Source organism: Gallinula chloropus, assembly GCF_964237585.1.
Source record: "Gallinula chloropus genome assembly, chromosome: 7".
Taxonomy (NCBI): Eukaryota; Metazoa; Chordata; class Aves; order Gruiformes; family Rallidae; genus Gallinula; species Gallinula chloropus.
In genome coordinates, this window is record NC_140092.1 from 16,773,918 (window position 1) to 16,795,235 (window position 21,318).

The 21,318-nt window shown below is 39.0% G+C and overlaps 1 protein-coding gene across 1 annotated transcript in view; it reads right to left on the minus strand.

The window, feature by feature from the left end:
* CORIN (corin, serine peptidase) overlaps positions 1 to 21,318 on the minus strand; it is a gene marked incomplete at its 5' end in the record, with an annotated part of 115,056 nt that overhangs the window by 92,131 nt on the left and 1,607 nt on the right. The window contains one exon of the mRNA XM_084266622.1: positions 6,630 to 6,774. Within this exon, the coding sequence (XP_084122748.1) occupies positions 6,630 to 6,774 (145 nt within the window). The remainder of the gene's footprint in view (positions 1 to 6,629; positions 6,775 to 21,318) is intronic.

Here is a 21,318-nt window from a genome sequence, read left to right on the forward strand (position 1 = left end):
TCACCCCTTGGACAGGTTAACCTGCCACCTCTCTAGACTCTCTCCCTAGTGAAAACCACTGCTACACCAACTCCAGCACCACACACAGCCCATACCTACTTCAGTATCCTGACCCCCTTCCCACTACTGTTACTGAATCCCTCTTCTCATCCCTTCATGCACTCTGCTTATTGATTGGATCAGTTGACTGATCTAAAATTCAAGGATTGGGCAGGAGGAAATCTTCACCAATCACAGCTACAGAGAACTAATGATACCAGGAGAACCAAACTTCCAGTTACAATCTGAAGTGACTTTGTGTAGGAAGTTTTATAGATAGGTAAGAAGAGAACTAGAATAGCTGAGAAGGGGAAGTCTTATCATTTTCTTTTTCACTAAGTAACCTTTAACTATAGCAACTAGAACCAGCAAGAAAAACTCGTAAGATTCCTGAAATATAATAGGGTTCAATAAACCATTTGAGATTTACCATATCCTTGTTTATCTAGCCTGGGTTGTTTTGGCTTCACTATCACTAACTGTGAGTAAATCTTTGTCTCTAACTCCTACTGAAAGAACACAGGGGAGCTTTATATCTTTACATGTTAAGTTTTCTGCTCTTCCACCAGCAAATGTTCATAATTCATTGGGATTTGGAGGAAATTACTGCCTATATTTTACAGAAGCAACTGAAAATTTCCCACCTGCAAATTATTTCAACCATTTTTTTTTGTTTGAGTCCCTTAGTTAGGCCAAATGAGAAGAATGAATGTGCTCTGGTTTCACAAATACAAACCAGTAGTAATATGATTTGCTAACATCTAAGTTACTGTGACTGATCATGCTCAGAAATTGTGCTTACTCATATATAGCTTTACTTGGATGTTTTGATTGTCAATAGAGATTTGAATCTCTATGATTTAGAAGCCTATTTTGTTTCAAGTTTCAGGCTTCAGTAGGGTTTTTTCTGTAGTTTTCAAGAAGTTAAAATGAGCTTTATTTTCCTTCTTTGGAAAAGTACATAATCTTTTTCCATAACTCAAGAATAACTATGCAGATTTTTTTCACATTCTCCTCCTCCCAAGGCTCCTCTCTTCTCCTCCACTCAACACAAAAATAGAAAAAGTCTGGAAAATGTCAGTCCCAAAGAGCTATGAATAATGATTTAAAATTAAAGTAAAAATTATTAGCTATTTATATATAACACTCAGTAGAATAGCAGGCAATATATTACAAGACAGGTAAACTCTTGAAAGACATTTGAAAAAAGCTTGGTTTAATACAGTCGAAAAATAAATACTGCAAATGAAAATACTGACATTACCCACTGGATTCTGTCCTCTCCCCACTCAACCTTATTTCATTCTTTTTCTGAAACTGCATGTTATAGCTACAGCCATGACTGCCCATAAGGTCAGTTGTTTCATTCACTGATATTCCCAAATGCTTCTTTTCTTCTTCAACATATCTTTCCAACAACAGCATTTTTTGTTCTGTTTTCACAGTTTACTAGTGATAACAACTTCACTTCTTGACAGGTGTACTACATAATGAACCTCTTCTACACAAAAAGCCTTCCCAATTTTATCAACTCAAATGACCATGAGTAGTATTAACATGCTTTTTTGACAGTTTTTTTCCCAACAGGACAACATGAGCCTGGGCTCATGTGCATAGGCCCATGAGAGAGGTAGGTGTAGACCTCTGGTTAGAATTCCCCATGGACTGGCTCTAGGTGCCAACGACTTCCACTTAGTATGGGAGGGTTTTGGATCACCTTCAAGAGTCACATTGTTCTCTTTCCATGTTTTCATCCTATCCTTTCATCTTCCCAATGCATGGTAGAGAATTCAAGCACTTAATTACAGGATATGGAGTCCACTCACTGAGTTAAGCTCCCATTCACTTTGATTCTCATCCTTTCCTCCAGAAAAAAATATTACTGTATATCTTCAATCTTAAATTAAGCTTATGGAAGATTTTTTTATAGCACTGAATCCCTGAAGGAACAATTTACATTTTAAGTTACCCAAGAAAATGGTTTGATGCTTTAAAACAATGAACTCTTTTTTTTTAATCTCTTCAGTAATGAGAACTGAATTGCTCTTGATCAATGTCTGCTAATAGCCACACAACACATGCAGCATATGCATTTTATTCATGTATACATGCACACTATATCCAACTGCTCTTCAGATGTGAGCTCACACAGAGCTGAGACAGTAAATTATAGAGCTGTAGACAGTAAATCATAACCCAGATAGTTAATTAGTTGAGAAATAGCTGTAACCATTTTGGACTTTTGTCTCCAGCAACAGCTGGGCATGTCCAGATGACAGAAATACACAACATGCTGGCCTTCATTGTGTTGGGTACAAAACCAAGGAACTGGCACCAAGCTCATTCAGTTCAAAGCAATGCTTTGCCAACAGTTTTACTGATCATTTTCCAGTTGCTGTTCACTATTGGGGAATTAATGTTTTATTTAAAGGTCTGAAATGGACAGTTATGAGATCTAAGAAATGGTCACACTGTTCAGGCTATTAAATTGAGATTTTGGCAGTGTGTGCTGTGGGTGGTTGCTAGCAGTTCCCAGCAGGAAATCTCAAAGAGGCCAAGTTCATTTAAAAAACCTAATGAAACAGAGCAAGGCAGCCCACCAAAGTACATGTAATGTATGAGGCAGTTGCACAGGGAATAAAATGCTGGTTCGCTGCTATAACTAACCGGTATGTACCTACTGAGATTTCTTCTGCAGGATCTGTCCCTAGGACTCTGCTCTCTGAAGAAATGGGCACATCACTGATAATGAGGAGGTCACACTGTGTACCAAATGGTTGCACGTTAGTTGAGCTGTAGTAATAGACTTCATCTTTCTCTTCCTGTCAAGTAAAGACATTGTCTTAAACTGCTTATCAGCTGCCTAAGTGGACAAAAAGGAGGTCAGCTGTAATTTATTTTTCCTCCAACAGATGACATGCAAATGATGGATCAGTTTCCCAATAAAATGGAACTCAAAGTAGACTTTATGGAAAGCATCTTTTTAAGAAGCTGCAGAACAAAGCCAGATTTCAAAGGTCCTATGCAGAAATGACAGATTTTCCCTTTTCATCAACTGCTGAATTTTGAGCAATGAAGTCTCAGAAAAAATATCATGATCATCATAAAGAACTGAAGGATAAGACAGCAGCTACCTTTCATATTAACAGCTGTTACTGCCTGAAAAGTTACAGTCATAACACTGTGGTCTAATAAAAAATCTTATCTGGTATCTTTCTTTTTCCCTGTCTCTTGAGCATGCTGTGTCATATAATTTTTTTATCTATAAGCATTTCTTAACCTCAGAAATGAAATGTAATGCCTACCTAATGGCTTCATTGTGATTCAGAAACCAATCCTGAGCCCTGGCTAATGAATAAAGCTCCATGGTCTCCTTGGGAAACAGCTATGCCACACCGGACTGCATGCCTCAGTTACTGTGACCTTCTGTCCATCTGTGCTGGATAGACTGCTAGTCATTCATTTTGATTTTCAAGGTCACAAGAACAATTCCTCAGTGACCTCAGTGATGTCTCACAGCAGACATTCTGACCTGGAGCTGTATTCATGGCATCTTTTTTTTCACCCCCCCCCAATCCAGGTGTATCAGTAAAGAAGGCTTGTTAGACTACACGAGTTATTCAGTTATTGCTTGGGTTTTTTTCTGGAAAGTAATGAAAATTTACTAATCTACACTAACTACAATCCCCAGGAAAAAAATGTTATGGACCAGACAACTTAGAAGGCTCTTGATGTCAGATATTAGTAATTTTAGTCAAGTCTATTGATCCTTTTCTCCCCTCTTCAAGTTTATATTGCTGAATTAGTTCTTCATGGTCAAGGTCTTGCACGTTAGGTTTCCAACAGTCCAAAGCAAGCACCATTCCTAAGCCCTTCTATTCTCTGATGTGACACAGGCAAACAAGAAATTATTACTGTTATGCTTTAAAGGCTAAACTTCCTTCATAGCAACTGGTACTGCCTCCACTTCATTCATTACAAAGATTTCTTCTACAGATTTGCAAGCAAATCTATCTCTCCAGGTGAGAGACAGAGGAGTATGCAGAGCCAAAGAATCTAAGTACATCAAAGAAATCAAAGCTAAACAATGCAACTTGATATTCTATTCTAAGGACCTTCTCTTGTTTCTTTAGTCAAATTAATATGCTTCTCTGCTGTTAATTTGCTTTGTCCTTTCTTTGTACATGGTTCTAACTAACTTTTTCAAGAACTTTGTATCTGTAATACTTTTGTGGTAAATAATTTTTGAAATGTTGATTAATGACATATCCTGAAGACATGCCCCCATGACACACCTCAAGTAGGATATTCTCTGTTACTACAGTATAACTGCACTCCTGTCTCTGTCTCATTCCACCCATAGCAACCTTTACATTTCTTGAACACCAGAGCTTGCAATGATGTGCAGGCAACAAAACAGATACAAGGAAAGCAAACAGAAGAGTTCTACGGCACACGCACAGTTTTTAATGTTTATAGGCCCCATTATTTTAAAAATATTACGTAAGGAAAAGAATAATTACCTACAAATTTACCATTGAAAACAAAATATTTTCTTGAAAAATATAAAAAGCCTAATTATCTGATGAGGTTGTTACCAATGTCATATCAAAAAAGTTCATAAAGTTCTAAATAACATAATGGAACTCTCTCTCTGTTTTAAGCACCAGCAAAAGACAACTAGAATGACAATCACATAATTTATTCTCTTCATTTTATGAAAAAATAAGAACAGAATTTCCTATATATCTAATATTTTGTGTTAGCTAATCAGGACTATCAACTAATTTCTTACATTGTAAGTCGTTGTACCAATATTAGATCATAACAGGATTCAGTTATTACAGATCTGAAATTCATATGAACTACTATACTGGATATAGAGTATTCCCAATAAATAGAACAGACTATATTGTCCACAAAATTTGTTCATTCATTTGCACTCATCAGATATATTTGTTTCTAGACTATCAATGCACATAAAATGAAAGCTGCTGAGAGAGAATACTAAATTATAATCATGCTAATGTGAAAGATGCTAGAGAGCTTTGCCAGTTTTAGGCTTGGGAAATAACACCAAGCTGTATTCTTCATCCTACAGTAATTACATTGACTCAAGAGGAGATAGTACTGATTTTTGCTACATAAGTAGGACCACAGCAGGTCCCATTTCCCCAGAGAATTTCATACATTTTAATGAGTGTTATGTCGATACAAGCCTCAGAGGAGGAGATCTGAGTAGAGCTGACATAAATACACCTGCTTTTTTATCTGCTTTCTCACCAAAGAATGAAAATCTAGGGCAGAGGATATGAAGGATACAAATGGAATGCTAAACATAAGGAAAGTAAATTGATTGTCATCATATTTCATAATTGCCAGACTAACCTGATCTTAATCCACTTCAGACTGTTCTTAGTTTAAAGATACATCCCAGGATTTACTTGTCAATCATAACATTCACTAGCTTTGGGGTTTTTTTTACTTCCCTAACTTAAGCTAAATGAAAAGAACAGGCCTACAATGTCTTGTTGCAAATCCTTTACAGACTGGATTGAGAAAACAGATTTAAGTAGTCTTTATTTTGACAGTGCTGAAGGAGCTATTGAAACATGTTTAATTTCCTCCTGTGCTTGCTAACTGTTAAACTGTATGATTTAAACAATGTACTGAAATTGTTAAAACTGGGAAAATAGGTTTAGATTAATATAACTCACACATTACCCAACTTGTTACAGATGTGCTTCTAAAATACTTAAGGAGGCTCAAGTAGATCATCTTCTTGTTAGCAAAAAAAATCCCAGAAACTCTCAGTACCGAAAGGAGAACACATTCTTTTTAACTCATTTTTTTTTCTGAAAAAGTAGTGCTTTAACATTACCATCTTTCTCTTATTGTAAATTAAATGATTTCAAGATATGTTAGTTTAATGGTAACAATGGGGAAGCTTTTAAAAAAAAAAAACCTTTTGGTAATCAATTATTATGTTTCTCTCCTGTAACAGACACGTAGTTAACAGACTAAGCCATTATGAAATCTAATATACCCAGAGAAAGTTTCCACAAAACAAACTTGGGATTCTGCCTTGATACATATTTCATATTTAGAAGAAATGAACATGTTTTTCCTTAGTTAAGTGGTAGTATTTTGTAAACTGTTCAAAAAGACTTGTGGCTATATATAAATTAACTTTACTCCAAAATAAAAATCAGATTTGCACACCAATATGTGACATAAAGGAATATATATTACATTCCACTGGCAGTGATCTGAAGTTCTAATATAAATACGGTTTTTTGCTTGTAATATAACTGTTGAAAACCATCTATATACATGCTCAAGATAATGCACTCCTCAAAAATCTACTTCAAGAAATTTAGAAAAGGTTTCCTCTTAAATCCATTTTTAATATATAAATCTAAAGAGCATACTTATTTATCTGCAACAAAACTTATTAAGTCACTAGGTAGATTAGTTTGGTGTGCTAAGATATATCTTCTATGTCCACAGTTACATTAACACTTGAGAATGCAGCCTCAATTTTAGTCTCCTTAATTAAAAATGTATCTATTTACTCCATTAGCACTCACCTACAAAGGTAAGCAGGATCACCAACAAAAGGATAAGGGCACAGATGCATGGAATCAGTATTAGGAGCAAAAGTCGGAGGAACTTGGCAGAAGCCAGTTTCTGAGAGCACCCATCCCCCATATTATCTTCATCTGTTCCTAAGACCTGGAAAGAAGAAGAGCACATTTTTATCAATCTGTTGTCAGTTAGTAACATGTAAGTTTTCAACAGAAGTCCTCCCCATTACACAGAACAGCTATATGATTCAACAATCTACAATAAATGGCTTTTGGACTCTTGAGGAAAAGCAGCATGTAAACTTCTTTTATGGTGGACAGCCTCGTGTAACCCATGTAATTTAATGTAGTTCACCCAATATCCACAGACTTACAGCTTCACTGACATTTCTAAACATTTCTGACAAACTGAAAGTTGGATAGTCATTTCATTTGAAAAAAATGTAAAATCCATAGCAAAATTAAGCAATAAGGCTAAATAAAGCTTAGCTTATTATTAAAAATAATCCACTACTAATTATTTGAGAGCTCCGTGTTCTTAACTTTCTGAGTAACCATTATAATCTCTGCTTTAAGTGACAATAGAAGCAATAATCATAGAATGAGTAGGGACAATTCCACTTACTATGCACGAGAATGCTGTCTCATTTTTAAATACTTTACAAAATTATAACTTATCACAGCATTCTGTAGAGTTTGCAACTAATATTTTCTGTTCTATAAATGGAATATAGAGGAAGATAGAAAACTTATTTTCTTAGTTCAATTGAACTGCACAAAGTGCAAAAATTCAAACCTTTGCAAAAGCCTAACCATGTATTTTTATATTAACATATGTAGTATATTTATAGTAAAACACAACTCCATTAAGACTATGATTTCATATACTGGGAAAATGTCATATTCTTTAAAGAAACAGAATTCCAAATGAAAATTTAATAGCAAGATTAAAACTGTTCTTATGAAGTCAATACATTTTTCTTCAAAATTGATTAAAAATATGTACAATTTTTCCTATGATAAGGTGAAAATGGATGATAGGATTATTAATTCCAGACAATGTCTTCCCAGAGGATGACTAATAGTTTATCCTCTTTGTCTGGAAGATCAATCACATTGAAGTTGGTCGTGAGAGGACACAAGAGTGTGAATGCATCCATTACCCTGACAGCCTCTGCCCAAAGAACCTCAAGAGACTGAGGTCTACAGCATATATATTATTGGTCTTGTAAATGCCAGTCTCTGTGGGTTATGCCTTTGGCTGACTCTGCTGTAAGTGCCTTCCTGTGAAGAACAGGTTACCAGACTGACTGACACAAATGAAAGTTGAAGTATTTCTTAAGGAATTGCTACACAGAGCCTAGATTTATATCCCCCAACCTCACAGCCCACTTTCCTGCCTCGATTGAGAAGACTGTAGGCATAAAAGGGATTTACAGTGTAATTTTCCATCATTCTGCAACATCTTGAGTGTTTTTCTCAATCAACAGTTTATTCAAAAATTGCAAATGCTGCAATCCAAGATTTCAGGGTATCTAAACTAAATTACTGCTGTTACCCAAGTAACACCTCAAATTTCTAGGCACAGATAGAGACTTAGGTGACTTGTAGGAACCTAAATCCAACCAACATTTAGACAATCCCTGCTTGACTTCGTAACTTCCTGCAGGCCATGCTTGCCAACATTTCATACTAAATTCTTCAAAGTCTGCCTGAAGTTTTGCTCCTCATCATGCTAGAATGTAGCAGCTTAGCAGATACTCAGGGCAGGCTTCCCTGAATGCCATCATCTTGGTTTGCACAGCCTGAATTAGGCACCCTTAGGGGGGTCTGAGAGCAGGTAACAGAGTAATAACACAGCTCATTTGTGAACACAGATCTCCCAAAACACAGCTGCCATAACTCTTTTTGAAAGCATTGCCAAAAAAAAGAAAATGCAATAAAATTGCCCTTTCTAACAGTGCAGTGGTTACAGTGCTCCCACGGGAAATGGAGCTGTTGAGTTCAATTCCCTCTTCAGCCTGAAGCAGTTAAAAATTAGATCTGCAACTCAGCAGAGTATCACAACCACCTGAACATTAACTCCTCATAAATCAGAGCACACTATCTCCTGAAGTCACAGCTCTGCTGGGCCAGGGAGCAGGACCGTCACCACACAGCCCAGTGATTAGGGCACTCAGGAGCTGACTCTGAGTTTCTTCAAGAGAAACAAACCTAAGATCCTGCTTGTTTTCCTAAAGGAATGACTCCCAATTAAAATGCACTTCTGGAAAATCCCAGGCAAAAGTGCCCAGTGTAATACAAGGTTAATTCTGACCCAGGACCCCCAAAGATTTTGCCTTGGAGTAAAAAAACTTATTTTATCAATAAATAACAAAATTTTGTTCTCATATAATCGAGAAAAATCACAGAAATAGTATTCATGGACAATTTTTTTACTGTTCTTGTGAGGAGGAGATGATATTGAATATTTTGTATTTTTCCAAGTACAAGTGTATAACAGAGAGCAGAGTTGCCACTACTGTTGTACAGATGCCTCAGAATTAACCTAGAAGAAATATTAAACATGTACCAATGAAAACAACGATCTTCTTATGTTCCTCTGTTTCTGTGAGATTTTTTTTCTAAGTCTAGTGGTATTGGGGATGCTAGCTACTTTAAGTGAATGTTAATACTAAAGGAGAACCTCAAACTCTTTCCTGCCAACTTCTGAAAGCAACAAGCCTCAAACTTTGCATTGGCAACTTACTGCCACAGTTACTAAAAGGGTCTGTTGTATCCAAATTTGTTTGCAGTGATTTCTCAATAAAAAAATGAGGGATTGTGGAATTTGCTTCTCTGAACACCATGAATTATTAGTTTTGTATAACAGCAAAGTAAATATTTATAAGCAACTAAACAGCATATTGTATTTTTGCCTTCTACAGGAAAGGCCTCATGAAAAACACAAAACCTATTTAAAATCATCATTGATGACTTAGCAAGCATAAACTTATTTTTTCCAGTTTTCCAATTTTGCCAGTTTTCCATGACTTGAACATCTACATGAGGTTTTTACCATCAATTTCTGTGGTGAATATGAAATAAAACTAGAGAGAGTGCTAATGGTTCCTATATCAATAATGAGAATTTAATGTAATGTCCTATTGTATCAGGCCAGACTGTGATTGAGTTAATTTTCCCCATAGCAGCCCTTGTAGTGCTGTGCTATGTATTGGTAGCAGGCAAGGTGTTAATAACACACTGATGTTTTGGCTACTGTAGAGCACTGCTGGCCAACATCAAGGCTGTCTCTCCAAAATCTCCCCCCTCACCAGTAGCCTAAGTGTGGGCAAGATCTTGGGAGAGGACACAGAGAGGACAGCTGACCCAAACTGACCACAGAACTGTTCCCTACCATATGACAATTGCTCAGCAGTAAAAGACAAGAAGAAAAAACAAGGTGAGGGTGAAGGGGGATGAAAGGGGAAGTGTGGGTGGCATTTTTAATTTATGACATTTGTCTTCTGAAGCAAGCACTATGCAGACTGAAGCCCTGGTTTCTGAAAGTGAGAAGCACCTGCTGATAGGAAGTAGATCATAATCCTTTGGGGTTTTTTTTCTTTGCTTTCATGTGCATCCTTTTCTTTTTGTGTTACTAAACAGCCTTTATCTTGACCCACAAGGTTTTATCCATCTTATTTTTCTCCCCTCCCTGTCCTGCTAAGGAGGGGAGTGATAGACCACTTTAGTGGGCGCCTGGCCACTTGTAGATAAATTAATTATACCTATTCTTTACATATTCCCTAGTACTGATTTCCTCGCCACCAAATATAGTTATATACACCAGATTTAAGTGTTCTAGTATACCAATGTTATCTCATAAACTTCAGATCTTCACTGTCCTCTCAGTTCTAATAAATAATGGAATAGAGGCATAAATAAGAGAATCTTCAGAGAAAAAGGGGCCTGTAGAAGGAAACAGGGGTACTACATGCTTATTCACTTGGCTTCAAGCTTCGAGGTTAGTAGCCAAGATAAGAAAGCATTCTCCCTCAACTCTCTCTGTAGTCAATAGTTTCTCTGAATCATTCTTTAAACCTGTAAGGCTAACGTACCTTGTAGATACACATCTATATCCCTTTCCAAGGGAATATTGAGAGCAGACTGAAGGAAACTAACCCTAAATGCTGGAGATTTTGGTTTTAAATAAATTTAGGACAGCACCAGACCAAAACATATTCTCAATACTTGAAGACGACTGGTGCAAGTTCTCTTTCTACAACTATTGTTAGAAAACTCTATTCAAGAAAAATGGTTTTGAATTAAATAATGTGTGCACTGTAGTTAGGAAATGTCAGTGTCTGGTTTTAAGGCAACAAGTCGTTTGCTTTTAATACAACCAGGTTATGTTTTAAAAAAGAATACATTCAGAATACTTAAAAACATCAGAGTGTTTCTTCTGACAGCTAAAAATTCTTTCCCTAATGAAATGACATCAACCACTGTTTACCTGAGTACCATTCTTTCAGTAATGACTGCAGTAAAAGAAACACTCCATGAAGTAACTCTGAGCTAATTTCAGTGTGGATTTTTAAAAAGCCCTATGCTTATCTAGGACTGCTGGATCAGACTGCTTACAGCTGATTCTCTGAAAACACAGAAAAAAAAGATGGAAAAAAAAAATACAGTCCCATCTGACTACAGAAAGACCAAAATTCATGGTGTATCTTCTGCAAGATATGAAGGGAATTTGATCTCATGGGTGTCATTTCAATAACATCTGTCATATTAAAGCACAGAAATGACAGATTACATTAAGATTTATGGGTAAAAAGCCTATGATAGCATGCAATTTTCCTTTTAGCCACAAAAACTATCTAAGTTACTAGTCTATAAAATAGCCTGAATCATGGTACAAGCACTTGACAAAAAGATCGCCTGCTGTTGTCACCACAAACTTAACAGATGTTCTCCAAATAAATATCACTAGGGCTAACAGCCTACTGTCAGTATCTTCTGTGCATGATGGTTCTCTACAGAGGAATGTAGAAGACAACTGTTGGACCAGAAGCATCAGAATATCTTGAGCAAGCCATGCACCAAATTACTATGTAGTGTTGTTTATGCTGGAAAGAAACGGAGACAAGTCCTGTCGTGAAATGCAGAAAGAATGTCATTAGGGGGCAGTAAACAGGTGGCTTTGTAGAAGTACTCATGATGCCGGTGAGGAATCTGCTACCCAGCCAAGCCATGTATGGAAAATACGGTTAGATTATGAACAATATCTGCAGCTCTTTCTATATCCTTAATAGCATTCCTCTTCTAACGCTGAAGCAGTGCTCTGTTGTCAGCTCCTGTGATTTTACCAACTCTTATAATGTTGGTCTTAATGTTCTAGATATTGGATTCATGTGACCATACCATCCATAAAAGATTTCCCTTCCCTGTAAGGGAAGATGATTCCCAGTTCTCATGGCTACAGAGCAAAAACTGAACGTGTCAAGCATCAATGTTTAAACTCACAACAGCATGTATAAACAAACTTAAACTTGCTTACTCTTACAGCCTCTTTTGGCCAACTCACAATATTTAGATGCCTGGGAGTAAGTAGCAGAAGCTGCAAATGTTCTACTTTTTTTTTTTTTTTTTTAGGAGTCAGAAATACACTTCTATTTGACTATCACAAAAAAAAATGTAACACCATGCTTAGTGTCATGCTTAATTGTCGCCATAACAAATAGAAAGTGTAAGATGTATCCTCCAAAGGTAAAGCAAAGGCACATGCTATAAACAGTAACAGGCAAAAGTTACCGGAAATAAGGTTTTACATAATAATTTTCAGTGTTACAGCAATCAGCAAGCCAAACTGACATGGACCAACTAAAGAACAAGTGTTAAGCAGCTTTCGTCTGCAAATACAAGTAGCACATTCCAGTATGCAGAAATTTGGTGGGGGGGAAGCATAGCCATTCTGAAAGGAAGTAGTGCAATTTAGGGGGAAAAAACCCAAACAAATAAACAAACAAAACAAAAAAGCTCAAAACAAATAAAAAAAAAACATTTCATGCAGCAAGGCAAGAAGCACAAGAAGCATGTTATCACCTGAATTGCTATTTGTGCAATGACATGGGCTAGTTTTCCTGACAGTTCAAATTCCCTGTAAACCTGTAACTTCTCCCAGGAAATTCCATATCCTCAGACAAGTTACAAAAAATTGATGACATAATTCATTCAAAGTTCATTTTGATGAGCAGACCTCCTTTCCCATTCATGAAATAAAATACTCCTATTTTAGCCGCTGAAATGTAAACATACTGAGTCATCATACCACTGTGAAATACACAGTATCCCTGTCAGGGAGATGTCATCTAAAGCTGGGTGCATCTTTCCAAAAGAAAAATTTCATGGGTGCCTGGTGCCGAGTCCAGCCAGATTCTTTTGGCAGAAGCAGAAACCTGAAACACATTTATGCTCCCTGACCTACATTTTCACCTGAAGCCTCAAACACACAAATAACTGGAACACCACAGGGTGGATTTTGTCTCAACAAACTTACCGCCAAGTTCCATGTACCTGGGTGTGATAACATTAACTGCTCTCCACCTCTTTTAAAATGAGGATCAAGCACACCATTTAACCATCATATAGGGTCAGTACTGATCACACTTCAAAATTGGAATTGGAAGAGGGGGAAAAAAAAGGATATTTTTGACTACTAGAGAATAGTAGTATCACCTCTTCAATAGCAAGATATTTGAATTTCTTTTTTAAAAAAAAAGTGCTGCTGAATAATGATTCTACTTTGGTATAAATGTAAATTGTTTATAAAATTATATATTGTTTATATTATTTATCATCTCCTTGATGTAAGCTTGCAACTACAACAATGGATGCTTCCCATATTTACAATGGAACTTTACTGAATTTTCAAGAACACTCACATTAAGAAACAGTTCAGCTGATGGCAAACTTACTACATTTCTAAGCACTCTCTTCTTTATTACTAACAGCTGGTGGCAAAGACGTGTGATGTTGCCATGTTTCATAAGCTGAGCAAGATTTACTAGACATATGGAAGATATCAAAAATTTTTCAAAAACTAATGTGTCTAGAAGACATTCATTTTAAGAACTAGGCTGTGGTTAGCATTATCTGATATTTCTCAATACCAGAACATGAGCATCCATTCAGCCTACCTCAGCCTCAGCAGGCAGTAGGAAAGTGTTTTGGGGAAATGAATCTTCAGTTAAGGCAGAATTTATGCTTTAGGGGTTATTAGTTTTCTTTAAATTTCCAGGGCTTGCAAAAATTACTCATGAAAGTTTCAACAGTGACATGCTGGTTTTCTGAACACACCCAGAGACCACTCTAATGCCTTCCTGACCATGCAGATGTTCTCTGCATTGAGGTTCACTAAGCAAGTAGAGCAGCAATGGCAAGTCTCTGGCTGTACGCTGATGAGAATCACAATGCAACAGGTAGGGGAGTAACAAAGTCCTCGCTTCTGGTTCCTGCTTTGCTGGGAATTCAATAATCATTCAATAACAATCAATTCAATTTCTGGTGTTATTGGTCTGTACAGGAGCCAATAACAGCAGACAGCAAAATTGGAAACCATAAAAAAAATTTTAAAAAAAAATGTTACATGGCCTAACTTTTGACAACAAAAAGATTTTGGAAAATAACATCTAAAGGGAGTGAAAAACTCCCCTTAAAAGCAGCTTTTAAGCCTAGGAAACCAGAAGGCAGAAAAAGAAATCCTGCCTACCCTGTAACTCCCATTCAGTGTATCAGTCACTGCCTGTATAAATCCTACCAGAAGCCCCATTCCACACAGAGCAACTAGACCTCATAATTGTTTCCCCTCTATTACTGCCTGATCCAAAGGCTTAGCCTTCTGAACTTGAAGGTGAGCAGTACATCATGTATGTACCATGCTCATTGTTGACTACACAATCATGTAACTAACTACTATTTAAAACCAGAAGCTTTCAATTACATGAATTGGATGCTAAACTAGAATGCAAGCTATACAAAGTGCAAAGATCTTCTTAGAAGCATTTGTGTCCTTATGTTTCGTGCATTTCCTTTTCATTTTTCTCTAAAATGTATAGATTACTCGTACTTTAAACAGCTGCCTGAAAGTAATTACTTTTTTTATTTGAATGTGTAATGTTAACTTTGCTGACTTTTTTTCTGAATTGTGAATAAAAATATACTAACTCTTGGACCAAGGATAAGAGCAGCAGCAATATTAATCAAAGGAAAAGACATGATTTAGAGTCAGAGCAAAGCTTCATCTGTTCAACATAGCTGGATATTTATTTGTCCTCCTCCCAGAGATGAAAATGGATTTACACAATGTCTCACAGGTTGATAACCTACTACCTACAAAATTCAGAGGTGATTCATTCATTTTTCAGTAGGATTTGTTCGGAAACAATGCATCTTTGAACATTTTGCCTCAGCAGGAGAAAATAAAGAAAGAGAAGGATATTTTTTGAAACTACCAGGACATCTTGACAGAAATAACTGAGGAGGTGAGAGATTAAACCTATTCATTATTGCTGAAGTTATGAAACAAGCTGATACAGAAAACTCAAGATAAAGTGGGTTAACAAGGCACTTACATTGGTGTACACCTTTGATTATTACTTCGATATAGTATCAAAGGTTTATGGATCACATAAGGATTTTAACTTCTAAGTCAGTGAAACAATAACAATCCAGTGATTATTTAAAAAAAAAAAAAAAAAGAAAGAAAAATCCTACTGTGTTTATGGCTAGGACTATTCAATTTAAATTTTAATCCCTAGAATAGATGCCAGCTTTCCTCCCATTCATATTTTCTTTGGAAATCTCTATGATGAGGAGAAAGCAAATTGAAACCATCTGGGTTCTTAGCCCTTCCAGACCACTGCCATCACTATGCCATATACTCTGACTTTATGGGGAAAAGGAGAATTGTTAGTAACTTCTAAACACATTCAATTGTCATTTCAGACTTCCTTTCTAGCCTTGTCTACATGCACTACAAATTACTTAAACTTACACCTTTAAAATGGCTGAGCAGAGACAAACTGAAGCTTAAAAAAGGCATTTACTGCATAATTCTTTTGTTACATGACGGCTACAAATTAAATAGAAAGAGGAAAAAAAGATTAAAAAGAAAGATACTTACTTACTGTACAGTTCCAAATATTCTCTCCATTATATTATCCATTTGGACAATATTTGTATGTGCACAGAATTAGCATCTTTCAAACAATGAGCTGCCTCTCAACAGTATCTGTCACCCAACACTGTATGATGGCAAAAAATGTACAGGCAAGGTGGGCTCAGACATCTGTTTCTTCCTGAAGATGTGAAAATGCAGGAGGCTGGAGAAAGCCTGGTATCTGTAGCATGTTCTGCTTCTATAATTTCAAGTCCCACTGGTTCTGGGACAACTTTAACATAGGAAAAATAATATATTCAGCAAATGATTTGACATCAGAAGCAGGAGCAATGGAAGAAATCTCCCTGTCACACCACTGACCCATGGAAGTCCAGAGCAGACAGAACCATATATTACAGATATATATGCAGAGGTGCAAGACTGAGAGACCTGGGATGGAAAGTTCCTCGTTGCTACCAGTGGTTTTATTTTTGAAAGAATGCCCTTTTGGAAATTCTGAAATACTACATTCTGAAATCCAATGGAATGAACAATGCAAGGAGCACATAAGAGAGATCTTACTGCATCACTCGGAGGCAGCAAGGGGAAAAATTTTCCTAGGAAATTCTTCCCGAGTCTGAAACACTTCCAAGTAACTTTCAGCAATATTGGAGTGACAGTATGGGCTATTTTGAAACTGGGAGCTCTTTGAGATAATGAGCAATGGCAAGTGCTCTGGGCAATACCTATTACTGCTTAATCACTGCTGAATTAAAATTCTCTGGCCTCAAATAGATCAGACATGGAAGATTCTAGCACATTAATTTTTAAAACACTACAGTCTGTATATAGCAGAATTGAGTGTTACGGGTTTGAGGAAGAGAAGACATACTTTGACAATCACTGCTCAGCCAGTCTGAAAGCATGAGCACCATTCACTGAGCATTGATCTTGAACTCTATCTGAACTATGACACATGAATTGTAATAGATGCACTCTGATGCAGTCCTAAAGAAGAAATCTCATGGCTATCTTCACTTCCTTACCTCCAAGGACTGAGTGAAGATGACATGTATCCAATAGAAAAAGTGCTTCTTTTGCAAGAAAAGGTGAGCTTTGGAATTCAGGGAGCACCTGCAAAGATGCAACCTAACAATCTTCTTTCCCACAGTTTTACAGGAGCTTTCCCGCCACGGATTATTTTATGAGGGAATTTTTTTTCCAAAACTGCCTCAAATTCTGTGTCCTCTCTGGAAAAACAAACAAACATGTACACACATACACATACACACAAAAAAAAACCCCAAACAACAACAAACAAAACCCACAACAACCAACCAATCCCAGCCAACAATATACACTGATTTAGCAGGTATGCAAAGGCTGGGTTCCCACAGAATACATACTATTGTGAGAGACATACTTTGCAATGAAGGACAGGGCTTGAATCATCAAAGCATAAACCATTCCACAGCAGCTCTGACAGTATCTTTTAACAGCCTCTTTTCATCTTCTACAGGGCCATACTCTAAAAACTACCTTATGCTGGAAACAACATGAACAAAAATAGAAAATTAGAAATTGTGTGGCACCCAAAGTAGCAGATGCTGCAGGGATTCAACTACAGTGATGGAGATGAAGAAAAGAAACTCAAGTACAGCTGGATTCATTTCATCCCTTCTTGATAGAAGGGGGATAGGGGAAGAGAGACGAACACAGAGGTTTCAGGATACCTGAATCTGTGATTAAATATTTATATTAATCGGTAAATAACTCATTTCCTCCCCTCAAGTCTGCTTTGCTCACAACAGTAATTGGTAAGTGATCTCCCAACCTCTATTTTGACCCATGAACTCATTCTTCCTGTCTTCCCCCCCACCCCGCAGGATGGCCAGGGCTGTGCAGGCACCTGGCTGCAAGCTTGGGGCACCCCACCACCACATCCTGAGCAGGTCATGCTCCTGTGGGCACTGAGGGCCAGGAGCTACAACATGGATGCACCAGAAGGAAAAGGCACAGCAGCAACACGTTCTGATCTCTCGCTGGCTTTAACCTGCGGGTATTCAGATTCTGCAGGTAAACCAGCCAGAAATACCAGCATATGCACAAATAAATCATTACAAGCCTTGCTTTAAGTTTAAGTGGCTTGAAACCGCAACTGAGGAGAATCTATCCCTTCAGGGTAGCAGTCTCCTCTGCACAAGGTAAGTCTGGAATGAAATCTAATTCAGATTTCACAGGTATCGAGATTCTCCCCCTTTAGAAGTAGCAAGCTCTTGCTTGATTGTCAACTCACTATTATTTTTACCTTTAGGATATTAAGCCATTACCCCTGTGTCTTTCATGTTTGCTGATTAGAAAGACAAGCCGAAATTGAAAACATGACTTGGAAGCGAGCTGTCTGTGCCACAGCGGGACAGCAGAAGTGAATTGTGCTTCCGTCAGGCAGAGAAGGAGGAAAGAATTCACCGTTAGGCCGGCCTGACGCCCGGGATGGAGCGCTGGCGAGAGGCGCCGCCGGGTGCGGGGGAGCCCTTCGCCTGAGGGAAGCCGTGCTGGCGCGAGGGCAGCCGTTAGGGTGAGGGGAGCGGGCAGCGTCGCGGCCGCCGCGGCACCGAGAGCCACCGGGCCCCGGCGCTAGGACCTGCCGGAGAGGCTGCCCGGCTGCTCTATTTTTACTTCGGTATTTTTTACATTCAGACTTTCCACTGCCGGCGGCCCGGGTCAGGGGATCCGAGCTGCCGGGGGAATCTGACAGGTCAGCCCCGCAAGAGTTATTTATAGAGGGGCGGGGGACAGAGGGAAAGGATGCGATCGGCGTCATATTCTTCTGTCTCGGGGCTGCGGACTGGGAGAGATACCCACGAAAGAACACCACCTCCGCACCCCCCGCGACGCCCCCTGTCCCTCAAGCACAGCAGGTCAACGCGGCTGACAGGGAAACCCCAAGCTCTGCGTCCCGCCGCACCGCCCGGCTTGACCCGCGCTTGGCTGCCTGCCTCGCTCCTCCGCCCTCTGCGCCGCTGCTCACGGCCTGGAGAGAAGGGGCAGTCCGGGCCGGCCGGAGGACACGGAGGCTGCGACGTGTGCCAAGGAAGCAACCGACCTAGGCACGGCCCAGGGGCTCTCATTTCTTCTTTTCCCAACATTTTTCCTCGTGCAATCTCTCAGGAAGCAAGGACCCGCCTCACACACGTATCAATTCCCCCAGTTACAGATCCCAGCAGGTGGAGGGAAGCCAGCAACCAAGACAGTTCTGTACAAAACTACACACTCCCATGACAAAAAAATGACTGCAGAGGGGCACTAGGATTAAAAATACAGAGCCAGTGAGGCTACTCAAGCTACAGTCTGTCTGGTCACTGTCTTCAGAGCTTGCTCTCTATGTGAAGACCTTTTCAAAGGGGTTTTAATCTTTCCTTGTCCTCATTTGACTAGCTGTCACTTCACAAGAGGTTTATCAGCCACCTTCCTCCTCTGGCGCTGGAGAACTGTACTTACCCAGCTTGCCATTTGTGAGGTCTGTTTCTTTTTGGTAGGGAAAGAAATTAGGACAAAGTGGAAACATTAGTATTTCAGATTTTAATCAGACTTGCCCCCTCAAGCCCCTGCTTTGTCCTGAAGGCATTTAAAAACCATGAGGCCACTACATTTGGAAGGACCTAGGCTGCATGTGCAAGCCTAGAACTAACTGCTCTGCTGCAAGTGGTGTGAGACCCTGACTGGCATTCATCTGGCCTTCTAAGCACTTGCCAAGGATACCACACGCTGACAGGATTTGACTGTTCCCACACAATGTAAAGTTAACTGCCATCTTTTAAAACCTGACCAGATCAAGAGACAGTGCCATTGTGTGTAACTGCCTCACAGCACATGCTCTTCAGCTTGAAAGCAGATAACCTGGTATCCTGGGCCTTGTGGTCCAGGTGGGGTCCAAGTTCCCCTCTCTTAAAGAAGTAAGAAGTGCCTGTAGTACGTTGAGCCTGCTATATTGGAATGGTCTGAATATGCTGGTCCTCAGCGTGGCAAAGACTCGCAGTCCAAACGGTCTTTAGATCACATTGATGGAAGCACTGTCTTCCTGCTTGTGTACAAAGGGCTTATTTAGAGTTCAGTGTTAGTTGGTTAGAACAGATGGGTGAGAGCACTGAGAGCAGAAGCCACTGGGTTTCTTCACTGGGTGTAACCATCCCAACATTCCCTTGCCTATTCTGCCTTCTCTTGGAAGGACCCTTTCCCCTTCTGGTAAATGAGATTTCTGTCTGGGTGCTTATCCACCTCACCCTCTGCACATGCTCCTCGCTTGGCCATGCAAGTAATGACAAGAAATTATGTGTCTGGCGATGCATGGATTTAGTATAACAGCAGGACACTAATGTTCCTCGAGGGAGTGGCGTGCTAAGACCTAAATGTGTATATCAGCTTAGCAAAGAAAAAAAAATGGAGCTCCTACATTCAAGTAATCCTGCATTTTTAAGTAATTACTGGCACTGTTAACAGTCCATGTGTATCTGCAGACATCATCTTATACATAATTAACAGCTTCACAGTAATTCAGATATCTTAAATTGCCCTCTGTGTGTTGCACACTTCATAGAAGATCTAGCTAATCATGACACATTTCAAACCACCTTCTACTTTTTACTCACTGCACACTCAAATTATGTACCACAGGCACAGTCAAGTGCCAGCCAACATTTCCAGAGAGGAAGTGCACGTTTGGTCCCAGATCCAAAAGACTGAGGAGAAACAGTGTTTTGTCCTGGTGGTCCTGTCAGATACTAATAGGATACAGGAAAATTCCTCTTATTTGGGCAAGCAAGCTGTGGTGGTGTCTGGCTCACTGCCCCAAGGGCCTTCTCAGGAAAGTGAGTACTAGTGGTTTCCTTAAAAATGCGTGCTGAGTGACAATTATAAGTGCTCTTGAAGTGCCAGGCTTCCCCATGGGCTGCCTGTGTACCCAGTAAATGGCTGACAGAGGAGAGGAAAAAAGTCAGGAGCATCTCCTGTCTAAGGAACATTGGTCAGGATTCCCATGTCCTCCCAAGGAGCCAAGACACTCAGGAGATGTCACCACCTTTTACAGAGACACATAAACAGAATGGTTCTGTACAACCTTGGATTGTTCCCTTAAAGGATTACCTCAGAGACACACTAATTCGATGCTGCCTGTGGGACAGTACCCAAGAAGCTTATAGCAGAGATCTCCAACCAAGGCATCTCTTACAAGAACAAAAGTGAGGAATTACAATTCAGTCCTGCTGTCTGGCCCATCTTCTAGGAACACAGGAAGGATGTAAGTGGCCATATGGAAAAATCCATTCCCATATTTTCACTGCTGAAAGCTAAACCTTCCCAAGAGGCCCCGTGAATGCATTAAAAGCTCTAGATACTTGATTTCACTTAAGGGTTTCACCATCTCAGCCAGACTGCTAATAATTTAAAATAAAGATTGAATAATTAATCGTCTGCCATGAAACGCGTCCAAGGATTCTGCATTTTAAATCAAGCGAGGCAGCGGCCCGGCCGAAGTATGCTGCCGGATTTACAAGC